Below are 18514 nucleotides of genomic sequence, written 5' to 3'. Positions count from 1 at the left end.
TGGGAAGAGCTATCCAGTAGCATAACTCTTTAGAATAGAAGTATGTCCTACATATGCTTGAGCTTTGGAATTTATATATTGGGATTGGTTTTCCAGGTATGAATCCAGAAGTAATAAAATTTATTAAGTGCCACTTAACGCTTTCATGAAGGGGAAGATTATAAATTATCATCTAATATGACTGGCAGAGTTTATTTTCATTTGAACACTTTTCTAATTGGGTTTCCTTTTTGTTAGCATAAATTTATTTCCTCTGCATATGTGGTCATAGTTCATTACGCACAGCAATTCTTGTTATATTTTTGGCTTTTGGGGGGTTATTTATGCATGTAACAATTCAGTATATGTTCTGAAGTATTGTTACAGTCACTCTGGAAACTTCTTTTTGACTTTGTAAGGAATTCTCTAGCTAATTTGTTTATATGAGCTTTGATTTTATCACCAGTAGAACTGTTTGTTTACTGTCTGCTTTGTAGGGTGTCTGTGGTTTATATCTTCTGTTATTTTGGCAGCAGCATGAGCTCACTATAATAGGATATAGAAAGAGGGTGTCCAGAGCATCTGCTTCTCTTCCTGATGAAAGTTTGTCTTGTTTAGGGATATTAGCTGTTGCTCTTTTTGGTTTTATGTTTTTAATTAACCCTGTTTTCTCAGACTCATAATGAAATTTATCTTTCCAAGCCTGACCAAGAAGTTGTTACCATACCAGATCTGGGAAGTCTCTCTTCACCTCTAATAGACACAGAGAGGAATCTGGGCCTGCTTCTCGGATTACATGCTTCCTATTTGGCTATGAGCACACCACTGTCTCCAGTCGAGATCGAATGTGCCAGTAAGAAAAATTTTGCTTTCTGCTAACAGCTACTTTAGCTGAGCTGTAAGTGCTATTTAGAATAGGAGAAGAAGAATCAGCACAGTTGTTGGTGAGTAAAAATAAGATAGTGAGATTAAGAGACTAAGCCAAGTAAATACAAATAGCTGTTAGTGGCTTTCATTTGCTCTCATGACCTGTGACAGCAGGGGAAGCTAACAGGTGCATCGGAAGATTGTGCTATGTGTGCTCTGACTTTTGCTTCCTGTGACAGATGGGCTTAACTGGGCTGTCGTTTCTATGTGATATGGATTGGTTATTTCTGTTGGTAATGGCATTCTGTTTTAGGATTGTGTTTTTACTAGACTCAAATACATTTTGGGATTGTAACCTTTTTAATCACCTTAAGTGAAAAAATTTCTCCATTTAAGGTGGATTAAAGTTCTCTTTGTGTATTTGTACATTTCTCAGTCTACCAGCTATTCAGCAAGTATCTGTTGAGTAACTTACGAGTTACCATATGAGGTGCTCAATGCATTAGGCATGGAATTAAACATATCTCTGCCATATCTGTGCTTTTTATGTGATGATGAGCCAGATATTATCATAGATCAGTACGCAGTGTGGTAGAGGATAAAATGGAGACATTTATAACTGGTTCTGATGGGGAGGAAAGCCACATCAGAGGTGGAAGAATCATGAAATTGGAGTCGCAGCAAACTGGCTGTATGAACCTTGTGGGCAGAAACACGTGTGTGAGGGACATTGTTGAGAAAAGTGGGGCTTCTAGTTGTTCGTGTATGTGTACTGTCAGGAGAGAAGGCTAGTGGGCAGTGAAAGCCATGGTACCTGGTCAGCTCAGCCTTCTGGAGCAAGCCTTGGTGTGCATGCTAGATGTTCTGCTTGTAGAGCCTTTGGGGGTGGCGGGGAATGGACTCATCCTCTCCCTCAAAGACTTGTCGTACTGTGGGGAAGATAGGCTTCTTCTAAATCAGCAAGGAGGGTGGGAAATGAGAAGAGTCAGAGTAAAGAACAGAAGATGCTATGGGCTCTAGTGAATGAGGGCCTAACCTACTCTAGGGCATCAGAAGCCACCTTTAGAGCAGTATTTTTGAGTGATTAGAAAGAGGTTTTTTTTTTTTTTTTAAGATTTTATTTATTTATTCATGATAGTCAGAGAGAGAGAGAGAGAGAGAGAGAAGAGAGAGAGGCAGAGACACAGGCAGAGGGAGAAGCAGGCTCCATGCACTGGGAGCCCGATGTGGGATTCGATCCCGGGTCTCCAGGATCGCGCCCTGGACCAAAGGCAGGCGCCAAACCGCTGCACCACCCAGGGATCCCAGAAAGAATTTTAAATGTAGAGATCTAGGGAAGGTCATCATCAGATTTGTGTTTTAGAATTAATGTGGCACTTTGGAGAATGTTTGTGAATGCTCTAATATCTAAATTTCCATTAAAAGAATGTTGAGTACATCCCAGATTTAATTGCTTGGGTTTTGGAGGACTATTTTGATAGCACAGGTCATTGAAAAAGACTTGTAGCAATGTACAAACTGACTTCACTTTTTTGATCAACCTTTCTTTACTCCAGTTATTATAGCAGTTAGAATGAGCACTCACATTTGCACTGAGGGATAGCATGTTCTTAGAGTCTGGCCATGCTCTACACAGGTCTCCTTTATAGTCGACTGGATTTCCAATCTTCCAAGGATCTCTCTTACTAAGATCCCATGTTGTATGTTTAGCAGTCTGCCATTTCTATTACTAGATTATGCTCTAGGGAAATATGGCTTGCCCTGACTGTCTTTGTAGATCCCTTCTCATGTGCTGTTTTCCTACCTGGATGCTCAGTGTTTTTGTCTTTATCTAAATCTCAGCTCAGTTGTCACTTCCACAGCAAATTTTTTACTGAATCTTCGAATAGTGGAGGTCTTGCTGCTGACCACTGTTGTACCCACTATAGTACTTCATAGCATACAGTTATCCTAGTTCAAGTTGAATGATTACTTGTGTAAGTGTTCCCCAAATGCTGCTCTCCCTGTTAAAATGCAAAGTCCCAGTCTTCACACAGTATTTGTGGTACCTGTCAGCTCCATGCTTGACCAAGTGTCCGAGTAGATGTTGGACTGGAACTATTCTACTGCATTCTGACACCATGCTTACAGTGTAGTGAAGAACCAGAACTGTTTTCATATAGATACAGGGAAGTATAAGCTAGTTTCTGTAAATATGATAGATAATATGACTCTTTAATATGGGTGATGCTGAATTTCTCCTCCTAAATCAGCTATTCAGTTCTTTATCTTTTATTTCGATATTTATTTCTGAATAGTGCACACTCAAGTTTCTTTTTAATGTTTGCATATGTATTTTCTAGAGTGGCTTCAGTCATCCATCTTCTCTGGAGGCCTGCAGACCAGCCAGATCCACTATAGCTATAATGAGGAGAAAGACGAAGACCATTGTAGTTCTCCTGGGGGCACTACTGCCAGCAAGTCCCGACTCTGCTCCGACAGACGGGCTCTGGGTGACCATTCTCAGGCCTTCCTGCAAGCTATTGCTGATAATAACATACAGGATCACAATGTGAAGGTGAGTGAGGCCTTCGTTTACTTTAGAACTTTGATGTGTGAATACCTTTATGTTTTTTGGTTGGCTTATTAGCACAGACTTTTTTTTTTTCTTAGCACAGACTTTATTTACATATTATTTGTGGGGCTGATTTTGAGGTAAGAGGCTGGTTTGGTACAATATGCCAGTGATGTTTTAGAAGCATTGCTGATTGCGAGTATATCAGAAATTGTGGCATGTAGTTTGGAATTCGTAATGGCATGTTAGGGTAGCTCTGAAGTTACCTCCAGCTGTTTCCATTACAGGACTTTTTGTGTCAAATAGAAAGGTACTGTAGGCAGTGCCACTTGACTACACCGATCACATTTCCTCCTGAGCATCCTGTGGAAGAGGTTGGCCGCTTACTCTTATGTTGCCTTTTAAAGCATGAAGATTTAGGTATGAAGCTTGATATCTTAGCTATATTATAAATTTTTTGACTGACATGCAATATGCATTCATTCTTACCTTGCCCCTTGTTTAAAATATCTTTTGTAGGTCACGTGGCATTATCTTTAGTTCACGCAGGAACACTTGGTATAGAGCAAGTAAAGCACAGAACATTGCCTAAATCAGTAGTGGATGTTTGTAGAGTTGTCTACCAAGCAAAATGTTCACTCATTAAGGTAAGTACATTTTTATTCTCTTCTGTGCTCTGCAGACAGTTGGTAAAATATTTGGTATCTTTTCATGTTTAACTTTGTAGACGCATCAAGAACAGGGTCGTTCTTACAAGGAAGTCTGTGCTCCAGTCATCGAACGTTTGAGATTCCTCTTTAATGAACTGAGACCTGCAGTTTGTAATGATCTTTCTATAATGTCCAAGTTTAAATTGTTAAGTTCTTTGCCCCGTTGGAGGAGGATAGCTCAGAAGATAATTCGAGAACGAAGGAAGAAGAGAGGTAAGAATGTAAAAGGCAGGTAAGTGCTGTCAAAGTGTGTGCTTTTCTGCCATACAACTGAGTCTGTGATTTGAGTGAAGCTATTCGCTACTGGTCAGTACATGTGGATTTTCATGACTGCCATCATATTTGTTATGTGTATTTATGATTAAATATACAGATCCTGGGGATCCCTGGGTGGCTCAGTGGTTCAGCACCTGCCTTTGGCCCAGGGCGTGGTCCTGGAGTCCCGGAATTGAGTCCCGCGTCAGGCTCCCTGCCATGGAGCCTGCTCCTCCCTCTGCCTGTGTCTCTGCCTCTCTCTCTCTCTCTCTCTCTCTCTCTCTCTCTCATAAATAAATAAAATCTTAAAAAAAAAAAGAAAAAGGTAAAGCATTTAAAAAATATATACAGATCCTGCTTATTTTTCTAATATCAGATAATGATGCTAGGATTGAGGGTGTTATGATTTGGTAACTAGTAAATTGATACTGAAAAAGGTAAATACTAGAAACTTTGTTAAATTGATGGGGAAAAGGAAGTATTCTTTTCTTTTATCACTTGTCCTGGTAAATGAAATATATGGCAGTGTTTAATTTTTCAGTTAATACTGCCATTCTTGTAAAGAAATGTTTTTCTTTGGAAGTATTGAGTATTCTGATACATGGAGAATTGTTATAAAAGTAGCTAGAAGAGGAGTTACTAATATTTTCAGGAAGCAGATATGTAGTTGCTGGGATATAGAAAAGATTTTTTGCTTTAAATGACCAGAATTTGAATAAAAGTACATAAAATACTTGGAATTTGGTTGATTATAAATATGTCTACAGAATTTTTTTTTCTTTTTTTAAAAAGATTTATTTATTCATGAGACACACACACAGAGAGAGGCAGAGACACAGGCAGTGGGAGAAGCAGGCTTCTTGCAGGGAGCCCGATGAGGGACTCGATCCCAGATCCTGGGATCACACCCTGAACTGAAGGCAGACGCTCAACCGCTGAGCCACCAGGCATCCCGGAAATTTCTGATTATATTCTTATGAATTATACTGATTTATTCACAGATCAGCTTATTAAACAATATTAATTAGTTTTTTTAAATTACTGAGTTTTTGATGCACATGAGCAATGATGTCATGAAAGATTAGCTTGTGTTAGAAGCCATCCTGAATTGATTGTTCTTGAGCAAACTGTTAAGCCACAACAATTGCCTGAATCTGAGCGATGCTCTAGGTCAGGAGATCATGGTAGGAATGCTTCTGAGATCTTTGGAGCAGAGGCACAGGCTTAGGAGACTGCCATTGCAGCGTGAGGGAAGATGATGCCCTCACCACTCGGCTCTCACCTCCACAGATTCTGAGCCCACATTGTTACCTTTTAAAGTTTCTTGTTTTGGGTTTAAATATTTAGTTGTGTTATGTTTGAAGCTTTTTTTTTTTTTTTTTTTTTAAGAAATTTAAGTAACTTATAAATGATTAATATTGCTGGTGCTGTGTTAGGGCCACCAAGAGCACCCTTAAATTTGATGATTCACTGATATATGGCTCAGTAGGACTCAGAAGAGCTGTTATACTCATAGTTATGGTTTATTACTTTGTAAGGATACAAGTTAGAATTAGTAAAAGGAAAGGTGCATTGAGAGAAATCCAAAGGAAACTGGGCCTAAGCTTCTAGTGGAGCTGTACAGAACCATGCTTAATTCTCTCAGCAGTGAGAGACCACATGTATGAAGGGCTGTCAGTCAGGGATGCTCACCTGAGCCTTGGTGTTCAGGATTAGTATTGGGATCAGTCACATAGACATATAGGCCTGCATGGTTGCTCTTAGTTACTTAAGACTCAAGTCTCCACAGTGTAAACAGATAATAACCATATGTCCCACTGTTAGCATAAACTGTGTGGTCAGACTGGAAAATATGGCCCCAGACCTCAGGTATACAGAAACTCTTATCAGGCAGAACATGCCAAGGACTCAGAGCTCAGTTCATAGGAGCTGGCCAAGTGCTGAAGGGACAGTCTTGGGAATTTGTAGGGTTTGGGCAACCTAGACCTGCTGTGTTAAGTGTTTTACTGCCCAGGTATATTATTAATTACATTGTTTATTATATGCTGAGAAGAAATAGACTAAAATTCTTACAAGGGAGTAAAAATATGGAAGCAACAGCACATATCACATTGCAAATTCAATAGAAATTTCCCTAATTAAAGAGACTGACATAGTAAAGGACATCTAGTTAATTCACTTGCACAGTGATGATAGATTCATTACCCTGGTTCAGAGTGGGCCAGCTATGGTCTGAGGAAAAATGCAGCCTGCTGCTTGCTGTCTACTGCCCGTGAGCTAAGACTAGTTTTGCATTTTAAAATTGTTTCTTTTAAAAATCAAAAGAATAATAAATTTAATAAATGGAAATTATATGAAGTTTAAATTCCTGCATCCATGATTAAAATTAGCTGCTTTTCATTCTGCAACAGCAGGATTGAGTATTTGCAATAGACTGAATGGCCTGCAAAGACTAAAATATTCACCATCTGGCTCTTTAAGCAAATGTTTGCTGATTCTGGGCTTCCCTTTCTGTAGGATCTGCCCTATCATAGCACTCTCACTGTCTTTCTATTCATGATGTAAAATGACAATATTATTATTGAATGTCATGTGAAAATAATGATTATTTTTACTAGTTTTTCAGTTGACAGTGATATTTGCATATTTGTTTTAGTAAAATATTCAGGTGCTTTAACTTTATGCAGATTTAATATATCGTAATTTAAAATTATGTTTAAATGATTTTATAATTAATGATGTTTTTAATCATAGTTCCTAAGAAGCCAGAATCTACTGATGATGAAGAAAAAATTGGAAATGAAGAGAGTGATTTAGAAGAAGCTTGCATTTTGCCTCACAGTCCTATAACTGTGGACAAAAGACCCATTACAATTAAATCTCCTAAGGTAAAGCATTTACTGATTTTGAGGCTGGCTAAATAAAAACAAAGCACCTACAAAGGAACCCACAAGTATTGTCACTTTATTCTTCATAGAGAGTGTAGCATGTTACTGAAAGTATAGATGACAGCCCCAGTCACACCGAACACACTTGATTTATGGTATCCTGGTCAGACTGATAGCTGGAAAAGGGTTTCCTTTTACATTTAGAGGTACATTGTATCATTATTCATTTACCATTCATTCATTGAATGTACTTTTTGCTCCAGAAGCTGTCCTGGTCTTAGGCTATTAATATGGGTGGTAATTTAACTTTGTCTATTCTAAACTATGTAAATATAGAGATTATAAATTCATTTATAAGCCTATTTATGGCATATTTTTGCCATACATTACGTATTAATATAAAGTATTTTACTAATTTTAACCTACTTATATGTATTTGTATTTTATTTGAGTAAGTGTTTTAGAGTACATGTTAATATTAATAAGCAAACTAATGGTGAAAATGGTTTTCCTTTGTCAGGATAAATGGCAACCACTGTTGAGTACAGTTACAGGTGTGCACAAATACAAATGGTTGAAGCAGAATGTTCAAGGTCTTTATCCACAGTCTGCACTCCTCAGTACCATTGCTGAGTTTGCCCTTAAAGAGGAGCCAGTAGATGTGGAAAAAATGAGAAAGTGCCTATTAAAACAGGTAAAATTTTCTAAGAACATTCTTTTCTGCATATGATAACACACACAACACTTAACTCTATACATTGATATTTTGCAGTTGGAGAGAGCAGAAGTTCGTCTGGAAGGGATAGATACAATTTTAAAACTGGCAGCCAAAAATTTCCTACTTCCATCTGTGCAGTATGCTATGTTCTGTGGATGGCAAAGACTTATTCCTGAGGGCATTGACATAGGGTAAAACTTCAGAACATTTTTTTTATTAATTAAGGGAAATTGTGGCAACAAAGCATTCTTTCTATTCAAGTTAAAAATCTGGCAATATTCTAAATAATATTCTCTATCTTTCTTTGAAAGGGAACCTCTTACAGATTGTTTAAAGGATGTGGATTTGATCCCACCTTTTAATCGGATGCTACTGGAAGTAACTTTTGGCAAGCTATATGCTTGGGCTGTTCAGAATATTCGAAATGTTTTGATGGATGCAAATGCCAAATTTAAAGAGCTTGGTGAGTTAAAAAAAAACATCATCTTAAAAGGCTGTATTAAGAATGCTGTTGAAGTGATGTCAGTGATCACATTAGCATTATTTTACAGTTTGGCTCTTAATTATAAGTTGTAGAAACTCACAAATGCTGATTTTTGCTCTTTGAGAAGACTTTAATAACTTTGTACATTAGAATAATAATTTTTTTAAGATTTTAATTATTCATGACAGACACAGAAAGAGAGGCAAAGAAGAAGAATAATCTTTTTTTAAAAAACTTTTATTTAAATTCAGTTTAGTTAATATGTAGCGTATTACTTGTTTCTAGGTACATGAGAATAATTAAGGTGCTTTAAGCTTTCTGAAATTTTAAACAAAACTTTCAGAATTCAACAGAGGACATAATCTTCTTGTGTATCACTGATGCCATAAGCCCTAAAGTTTGTATCCTATATTAATACTTAATTTCTTGGGTAGTTTAAGTACCTGCAGAGAAATGCTAGGATTGGTCTTGTGGAAGAGAAGTGAAATATGACTGCTGTATTTGAAATGAATAAGCCACCAAGGCTATTCAGAGGAGCAGTGTGATAAGTTTTGCAGACAACTAAAAATGGGTATATGTGGATTGATGGTGGTAGGATTATTGCAAAGCAGTGCATAGCTAGCTGCCTGATGTCCATGCTTTTTGGAAATACACTGAAAAACAGAAATTTTAAAAAATTGCTACTACTTTCTGCATCATGTATGTTTTTATATCCACGCACAAGAAATTTATGTGAGTGTCCTTGCTTTTTAGGTATCCAGCCTGTCCCCCTACAAACCATTACCAATGAGAATCCATCAGGACCAAGTCTGGGGACAACCCCACAAGCTCGCTTTCTCCTGGTAATGCTCAGCATGCTCACCCTGCAGCATGGAGCAAACAACCTGAACCTCCTGTTGAACTCAGGCATGCTTGCCCTCACACAGACAGCACTTCGGCTTATTGGTAGGTTGGCACTGCTTTAAGTCATTTATGAAAATGTCAAGATTTTGCCTTCATGTCTTCTTTCTTTATAATTTCAAAATAAAAGTGACATAAAACTTACCCTCTTAACAACTTTTAAGTTTATCATTCAGTAGCATTAAGCACATCTACAATGTTGAATAAGCATGCCATTATCTAGTTCCGTAACTTTTTTGTCACCTCAAATAGAAAGCCACACCCAATTAGTAATGATTCCTGATTTCCCACTCGCTCAGCTTTTGGCAACAACAAATCTGCTTTTTATCTCTGTGGATTTCCTTATTCTGGATATTTCATATAAATGAAATACAATTTTTAGCTTTTTGTATCTGGCATATTTCACTTAGCATGTGTCAGTACTTCATTCCTTTTTATGGCTAAAAAATATTATATTGTGTGAATCTACTACAATTTATTTTCCTTTCATCCATGGTTGGACATTTGACTTGTATCTGTCCATTGTGAATAGTGCTGCTAGGAACATTTATGTACAAGTTTTTGTTTGAACACCTATTTCTAATTCTTTTGTTCTGTATCTAGGAGTGGAAGTGCAGGGTCATATGGTAATCCCTACTTTTGGTATGCTAAGGAGCCCCCAGTCTTTTCCATAGCATTCCATTTTCCATTCCACTCAGCAATGGAAGAGGTTTCCAGTTTTTCTACATCCTCACCAACACCAGTTATTTTCCTTTTGAGTGGTGGGGAGGCAGGAATTGAGTCCATCCCAGTTGATGTGAAGTGGTATCTCATTGTGGTTTGATTTACATTTTGCTAATATAAGGCCTTAAACATCTTTATACGTGCTTGTTAGCCATTTGTCTGTCTTTCTTGGAGAACTTTTTTTTTTTTTTTTAAGATTTTATTTATCTATTCATGACACAGAGAGAGAGGCAGAGAGGCAAAGACACAGGCCCCAGAGGGAGAAGCAGCTCCATGCAAGAAGCCCAATGTGGGACTCAATCCCGGGACTCCAGGATCACACCTCGGGCTGAAGGTGGCGCTAAACCGCTGGGCCACCAGGGCTGCCCTCTTGGAGAACTTTCTATTCAAAACATTTGCTCATTTTTAAATTAGGTTATTTGTGTTATTGAGTTGTAGGAGTGCTTTATATATTCTGGATACTAGACCATTATCAATTAAATGATTTGAAGATACTTCCTCCCCTTCTATGGGTTGTATTTTGTTTTACATTGATGCACAGAAGCCTTAAATATCGATGAAGTCCAGCTTATCTGTTTTTCTTTTGTTGCTTGTGCTTTTGATGTTATGTTCAAGAAACCATTGCCAAACCCAGGTCATGAGGATTACTCACTGTGTTTTCTTTTTAAAAATTTTATAGTCTTAGTTCTTTTTTTTTTTTTAAAGGTTATTTATTTATTTATTTATTTATGATAGTCACAGAGAGAGAGGGAGAGGCAGAGACACAGGCAGAGGGAGAAGCAGGCTCCATGCACCGGGAGCCCGATGTGGGATTCGATCCCGGGTCTCCAGGATCGCGCCCTGGGCCAAAGGCAGGCGCCAAACCGCTGCGCCACCCAGGGATCCCTATAGTCTTAGTTCTTATATTTAGGTCTTTAGTCTATTTCTAGGCAATTTTTAATATGGTGTGAGGTAAGGACTCCTTTTATTTCTTTTGGTTATCTAGTCGTCCTAGTACCATTTGTTGAAAAGACTTTTTTTCCCAAGGTCTTGGCCCCCTTGTCAAAAATGATTTGATTATAAATATTTTGGTTTATTTCTAGACTCTATCTTGTTGGTCTGTATGTCATTATGCCAGTACCACATTGTTGTGAACACTAGCTTTGTGGTAAGTTTTGATATCAAAAAGTGAGTTTTCCAACTTTGTTTTTTTTTCTCAAGATTATTTTGGCTCTTTTGGGTCCTTAGGATTTCTATATGAATTTCAGAGCTGGCTTTCTCATGTCTGTAAACAGTAGCTGTTGGGACTTTCTAGAGGTTGTATTGAATGTATAGATTGCGTTGAGTGAGTATTGCTATTTTAACAAATATTAAGTCTTCCTTTCCATGAACGTGGGATGGCTTTATATTTATTTAGGTCTTCTTTCATTTCTTTGAGCAGTATTTTATAGTTGTATTGTTATCAGGCCTCAAAGAGTGAGTTAGAAGGTGTTGCTTCCTTTTCTATTTTTAGAAGAGTTAGAGAATTGGCATTAATTTTTCTTTGAATGTTTGGTAGCATTTACCAGTTAAGCCATCTGGTTCTGGGTTTTTCTTTGTTGAGAGGTTTGATAATTGATTCAGTATTTTTATTTGTTATAGGTCTATTCACATTTTATATTTCTTCTTGAGTCAATTCAGATAATCTGTGGTTCCTAGGAATTTATCCATTTCATCTAGGTTGGCTAATTTGTTGGTGTATAATTGTTCATAATACTCTTTTAGAGTTCTTTTTATTTCTGTAGAATCAGTAGTAGAGTTCCTGGTTTCATTTGTTTTATTTTTTGTCATCTTTTTTTTTCTTTGTTTAATCAACCTAAAAGTTTGTCAATTTTGTTGATATTTTCCAAAAAACCAACTTTTGGTTTTATTGATTCTGTTTTATTTTTTTAAATTCCCAATCTCTGTTCTAGTCTTTATTATTTCCTTCTATCTACTGAATTTGGGTTTACTGTATTCTTATTTTTCTAGTTTCTCCAAGTGTAGAGTCAAGTTACTAATTTGAGATTTTTCTTCTTTTTTTAATGTATGCATTGATAGACAAAAATTTCCATCTTAGCACTGGTTTTTCTGCATCCCATACGTTTTGGTATGTTGTGCTTTTTTTTTTAATTTGTCTCAAAAGTATTTTTAAATTTCTCATGATTTTTTTTTTCCTTTGGGCAGTTAAGTGTATGTAATTTAATTTCCATGTACTTGTGAAATTTCTAGTTTTCCTTGTTATTAGTTTCTAGTTTCATTCTGTTAGAGAATATAATTTGTATGATTATAGTATATTTTGATTTATTGAGTTTTATTTTATGGTCTAGCTTGTGGTCTATCCTGGAAAATGTTCCATGTACCTTTGAGAAGATTGAGTATCCTGCTCTCTTTGAGTTCTGTGTATATATATATCTGTTAGATGTGATTGGTTTATAATGTTCTTTGCCTGAAATCTGAGATACTGTAAGGCCAGTGTTCCAATCCAAGTAAAAAAGCAAGGCTTTCCTAAGCTCTTTGATCTCGTCAATCTTTGTGTCCACATGACCTGTTCAAAAATATGCATCAGGCTAGAAAACAATCAGCCTCTGAGTCAAGCATCTGGTTTCTTAAGACCTCATTAGTGATTTAAAATGCTTTAGAAAAAAAATCTAGGAATTTCCATCTAGAAATTGACTCTCTTTTTATGTCATCTCCTTTTTTTCCAGAGAGGTAAAAGTCATAGCACAAATCATTAATTATGGGAGCTTTTGTTTAGAGTTTAAATTGGAACCTGCCTACTGGCTGCAGAAAGCAAAGGAGTTGTATATCATGAATACATATCTATATTTACCACTTTCCTTGATCAGGATGATTTTTTTCTTTCATGTAAGAAATTATAAGCATATAAAATTTTATATTTTATGTATGCATCCAGATACAAGAGCCATAAATTACAAAACCACTTAAAAAAAGATCCCCTTTTTTCTTATTGCAAATGTATTCAAACACTTTGCAATAAATTTGGCATTTACAGGGTTAACATTATAGCTGCCAGAGGAGATCCTAGCTGGAATGCAACCCTGGCCCTCTTGGGGCCTCACTGAAGCTCCAAAGAGTTGGGCTGAAGAAAAGAATTTTTTTGCCCCAGTAAAGCTGGGGAAAAGCTTTACCTTATCCAAAGCTTTACTCCAGCCCTGGGAACTGACAAGCCTTTTTTCTCCCTTTTGATTGAGAGAGGATCAGGCACTTTGTACATTTTCACCCACCCAAGCCACCTTTGGGAATGTTTGGGCACCTTTTCCTCCCATTTGGAAGAGTGAACAAAAACTGGAGGAGTTACTAGGGCTGTGCTTTTTTACCCCCTCACGTTAGCCAGCAAGGCCAAAAGCAGCCAGGGGATCTAGTATGCTGACTCTTGGGGTTAAATTGACTATTTTAAAATCCATTAATAAATTTTACTTCTTGCAGCTCATAGCTCAACTTCTGTTTTATACTTGTGGATGATTTCACAGCAATCAGGAACCAAATATTCATCATGCTCCACCCCTTCATTCTTCCTTTTACCAAACAGGGCTTTTACAATATTTCAGCAAGTTAGGGTTGTTCTAGAGAATCCTATTGTTGCCATCCCTGTGCCAGGGTCCCTAAGACCACTCCCAGATTCAGTGATTTGTGAGGAGGCCTCAGCAGTCATACTGAGGCCTAAGATTGACTGCAGTGAAAGACTAGAAACCAAAATCAGTGAAGGGAAGAAGCACATGGGAAAAGTCTGGGAGAAACTGACCTAAGTCCTTTGCTACTGGAGTCATACAGGATGAACTTGATTCTCTCAGCAGAGAATTGTGACTACATGAGTGAAATGTCTACCTGGGAAGTTCACGAGAGACTCTGCGCCTAGAGTTTGCACTGGGGCAGGTCAAGTAGGCACCTCTGCCTGGCACATAACTCAAGTTCTAGACCCAGAGAAAGAAGCAAATTTCAGCAGAGACCACATTGTACAGTTTAGGCACTGTGAGGCCTCTTGTCCATTAGGGAATGGTAGGAGGAGCCCTTCTGAAATCCAAGTTTCCAGAGGCCAGTTAAGGACTGCCTTGCAAGCAGTCTTTCCTAAGGATGGCAGTATCAGGCCTGCTATTCTTAGCTCTTTTCTGTGTGGTACTATAATTAAAGTTGGTAAGTTTCTCATTGTTCAACAGACAGGTGGTTATATTTTGTTTTTCTATTCTAATAAAAATATGTGATGAGTGTTTTTCTAACTTAATCATTTTGCTTTTTTTTTGGAGAGGGGAGCATAATTACTAGAAGTAGAGTAAATGTCTCTGTTTTATATCTTTTATATCTTCTGATATATATTTATATGCTTGGTTCTTTTACATTTTTAAATTCCCATTAATAAATCTTTCATGGTATTTATTATATTGATAAAGTACTACAGTATACACTATAGGTTCTTTAAAACTGTCATCATCAGTACTTACTAAGTTTTGAATAAGTGTAGGAAATTATAACTACTTACTAGCTCAGCTGTTGCATTTGATGATCTCATAGGTCCTAGTTGTGATAATGTTGAAGAGGATATGAATGCTTCTGCCCGAGGAGCTTCTGCTACAGTTTTGGAAGAGACAAGGAAGGAAATGGCTCCTGTGCAGCTTCCAGTTTCAGGGCCAGAACTGGCCGCCATGATGAAGATTGGAACCAGGGTCATGAGAGGTGTTGATTGGAAATGGGGTGATCAGGTACTCAGATTTGATTTTAAACACATTAGCCACACATTAGTCACCATCTTTACTTGCATGCTGTTAGTGAGTGGAAATTGGAATAAATAACTACCTTAACTTAGGGCCTGTGCAGTTGACAGAGGATGTAGTTCGTGATATAGTTAGTTTCTGGGCAGGTGAATGAGGTCAAAACAAGCAGAGATTAACAGTGGCTGTAGGGGCACCTCGAGCAGAATCAAGTCTTCAAAGGGTGGTGGCTGTTTTCAGAAAATTCCTTGGCTTGGGCTCAATTTTAGGGGCAGCCCAGAGCAGGAGCAAGAATAAGCAGGAGAGATCAAACCTCATCTTAGTAACAATGTTCTGAAAGCTGTGAGGACCTAGGTGTTCCTTCTGGGAACTGATGGCTATATGCCCATTAAGTGCCTCAGTCTTGTAGTTTCAGGTGTGCTAGTTGGGCAGTGGCCATTTCTGTTTCTCCTCATAGCACATCTTTCCTAAGCTTCTGTCAGGTCTCACAAGGTAGAGATCATGGGAGCTAGTGCCTGTGTCATTACCTTAGTCACTAGCTAAGGAAAGAGCCGCCTTTCCTGCAGTGTGGTAGTACTCTTGTCATCTTTAGGTTTTCTCAACCTCATTTTTAAGCATGGGCCTCGTCAGAATCATCTCAGAAGTGTTCTGGAACAGGTAGAAGCATCCTAAAAACAGCTTTGGCTCATAGTGTCCTGCAATAGATAGTAGTATTCTAAAAACAGCTTTTACTCATAGAAGTGAGAGATGGAGTTTCCATTCTAGCTAGGTTCCTGATGAGATGCAAGTAATTGTTTCAGGTTTCTGGTGTTTCGAAGCCCTATGGGGGATCAAGGGAGCCAAGGAATAGGACACCAGGACTAGGCTGGAAAGCCTTATCTCTGCATTGGCTAAGGGAGAATGCTGATTGAGACGATGCTTTTTCCCTGCTTAACTCTTGGTAAAGGAGCATAAGCAAGTTACTTCCTGATGTTTGATTTAAGGTAATGATGAGAGCTGTGCATGTTGCGAGTAGGTTTGGAGCAGTCTGTGGCACAAAGTCTGTACACAGTGACATAGCAGTCCTTACAGGCTTTGTTTGTGTGACAGAACAGGCATATGCCTTCTTTTTTTCTTTCTTTTTTTTTAAAATAAATTTATTTTTTATTGATGTTCAATTTGCCAACATATAGAATAACACCCAGTGCTCATCCCATCAAGTCCCCCCCTCAGTGCCCCCATCCCCCACCTGGCATATGCCTTCTTAACTAATCTTTGTTTTGGCTTCCTCAGGATGGACCTCCTCCTGGTCTTGGCCGTGTGATTGGTGAACTGGGTGAGGACGGATGGATCAGGGTCCAGTGGGACACGGGCAGCACCAACTCCTACAGGATGGGGAAGGAGGGGAAGTATGACCTCAAGTTGGCAGAGCTGCCGGCCTCCACACAGCCCTCAGCAGAGGACTCGGACACAGAGGATGACTCTGGTCGGTACCTTGGGGCTGTTTAGTCTGGGGGCAACCTGGCAAGCTGTATACTAATAGCAGCTGGCCATCCTTTTCATCTGGGAATGAGAACAGTGTCAGACTCAGCTACAGACAGTGGTCTGTAGTTTTGGACTTGCCCCTGAAGTTTCAGTGTAAATAAGCCCCAGGTGACTCTGATGCAGGAGTTAAAAGCATGCCTCTCATAGCTGGCAACCTAGCTGGATTTGACTCTCTTACTCCCTTTGGGGACAGTCAGAAGGGTTTGGTAATGCAGTGCTTGCTATGTCTTTACCTCTGGTGGACCTTGTTGGTTGGCTCAGAACCTGTGTGTGAGATAGTGAGCCAGTGCCTGGTGGACTAGAAGTAGTGTGGAGTTAGTACTGTCTTGCCTTAAAGAAACTAGAGGTGAGAATTTGGAGTGAACCCAGTTAAATCCTATCTAAGGAAATCCAAGGTTGTGGGAGGAGGACATCATGACATTTTTAGATGTGTCCAGCAGACCTTGTATGAATGAAGCTTCCCATGGTTGGTCTCAGGAAACCAGGGTTGATTCCTGGGGCTCAGGTGCTGGACTTTGGAAGTCATTTGTATGGTCAGGAGAGGCTGAGCTCAGTAGAGAATGGATGGTGTGGAGAGTGGAAAAGGCTCTGCTCAGTCCATGTCACTTGTGGGGGTCTAGGTCCCCTCTGATGTGAACAGGTGATGCCTGCTTTTTTGGGCTGTTGGGAGTAACATGTGAAACCTAGAGTCACACATAATATGGTCAGGACTGGCTTTGTTTTCACTCAGGGAAGTCAGGGCCTGAGCAAAGCTAAGTGAAAGAACTGTGGCTTAGCTCTTCTGTGCCTCCAAGTCAATGCTGTAGACACATGAGCCTCTGGTTCCCCTCCCTGGCTCAGGCACTTCCATCTTTATCCAGGGCATAGCTACCTTGTCAGCAGGCAGCTTCTGACATTTGTATTTTTTTTAAATATTTTATTTATTTATTCATGAGAGACAGAGAGAGGCAGAGACACAGGCAGAGGGAGAAGCAGGCTCCATGCGGGGAGCCCAATCCTGGGACTCCAAGATCACACCCTGGGCTGAAGGCAGGAGCTAAACTGCTGAGCCACCCAGGGATCCCAGCTTCTGACATTTGATAAGCTGTCTTTCTAAAAGAATAAATCTTTGAAATTGTGTGTTTCTGAGCTATATGCAGAGATTGTTTTTAAAATATTAAACTCTAATTTAGAAGGATTATTTTGCTTGAGGAAGGTAGACACAGAGATAATTAGGGTGTTTAGTACATCCTGAATCCCATCTTTTCTTGTAAAAAGCCACTTTCCTTTCCACTGTAACAATTGTGATATGAAATTCCTTAAAAGACTGTGTTATTAAAATCTCTTAAATTACATGCAGGGACATTTTCCAGTTCTATTTGGGAGTATAGGTTCTTATTTTGATACTTTTTTCCAGAAGCTGAACAAATTGAAAGGAACATTCATCCTACTGCAATGATGCTTACCAGTACTGTTAATTTATTGCAAACTCTTTGTCTCTCTGCTGGAGTCCACGCTGAAATCATGCAGAATGAGGCCACCAAGACCCTGTGTGGGCTGCTGCGAATGTTAGTGGAAAGTGGAACGACGGACAAAACATGTATGCAATGAATAGTTGTGGGCTTGCCTACAGAGTCCTGGGACTATGAATTTGTGTGTGTGTGTGTGTGTGTCTATGTAAGTGGGTGTGTCCATGGGGGTGAGTGTGCATGTGTACTAGAGTCCTAGACCTTCTGTAACAACTTACTGCAAATTTGGTTAGTTTGCTTGGGGTGCCACATCAAAGTATCGTACACCTGGGTGGCCTAAATTTTTTTCTCCATGTTCGAGAGGCTCGAAGTTCAAGATCAAGGCGTCAACTGGCTGCTTCCTTCTGAGAGCTGTGAGGGAAAGACCTGTTCTAGGCTTTTCCCCTAACTTCTGGTAGTTTGCTGGCAATCTCTGGCATTCCTTTGTTGTAGATTACTGCCTTCATCTTCACCTATGTGTCTTATCTGTCACCAATCTCACCTTTTAATAAGGACAACAGTCATAATTGGATTAGGGGGACCTCCCCCCCATTATCTAGTTCAACCTCTTCTAAACAAATTACATCTTCCATGGCCTCATTTCCAAATAAGTCGTATTCTGAGATACAAGGGTTTAGGACTTCAACATACTGGTTTTGGGAGCAGGAGGAGACTGTTCAGCCCATAACAGAATTATAGAA

General features: G+C 38.9%; 1 protein-coding gene across 4 annotated transcripts in view; it reads left to right on the top strand.

Moving 5' to 3' along the window:
* HERC2 (HECT and RLD domain containing E3 ubiquitin protein ligase 2) overlaps positions 1 to 18514 on the top strand; it is a 235293-nt gene that overhangs the window by 109274 nt on the left and 107505 nt on the right. For 3 of the 4 annotated variants that reach the window (XM_055326875.1, XM_055326876.1, XM_055326873.1), the window contains 13 exons: positions 682 to 832; positions 3189 to 3403; positions 3688 to 3820; positions 3920 to 4047; positions 4128 to 4323; positions 7120 to 7253; positions 7774 to 7947; positions 8026 to 8162; positions 8283 to 8434; positions 9209 to 9400; positions 14606 to 14793; positions 16075 to 16267; positions 17723 to 17905. In XM_055326875.1, coding sequence (XP_055182850.1) covers positions 682 to 832; positions 3189 to 3403; positions 3688 to 3820; positions 3920 to 4047; positions 4128 to 4323; positions 7120 to 7253; positions 7774 to 7947; positions 8026 to 8162; positions 8283 to 8434; positions 9209 to 9400; positions 14606 to 14793; positions 16075 to 16267; positions 17723 to 17905 — 2176 coding nt within the window. The remainder of the gene's footprint in view (positions 1 to 681; positions 833 to 3188; positions 3404 to 3687; positions 3821 to 3919; positions 4048 to 4127; positions 4324 to 7119; positions 7254 to 7773; positions 7948 to 8025; positions 8163 to 8282; positions 8435 to 9208; positions 9401 to 14605; positions 14794 to 16074; positions 16268 to 17722; positions 17906 to 18514) is intronic. The other variant, XM_055326874.1, reaches the window with a different exon arrangement.

This window comes from Nyctereutes procyonoides, unplaced genomic scaffold (genome assembly GCF_905146905.1).
Source record: "Nyctereutes procyonoides isolate TBG_1078 unplaced genomic scaffold, NYPRO_anot_genome, whole genome shotgun sequence".
Classification (NCBI taxonomy): domain Eukaryota; kingdom Metazoa; phylum Chordata; class Mammalia; order Carnivora; family Canidae; genus Nyctereutes; species Nyctereutes procyonoides.
Note: the sequence above shows the minus strand (reverse complement) of the source record. Positions and strands in the feature narration are given on the sequence as shown.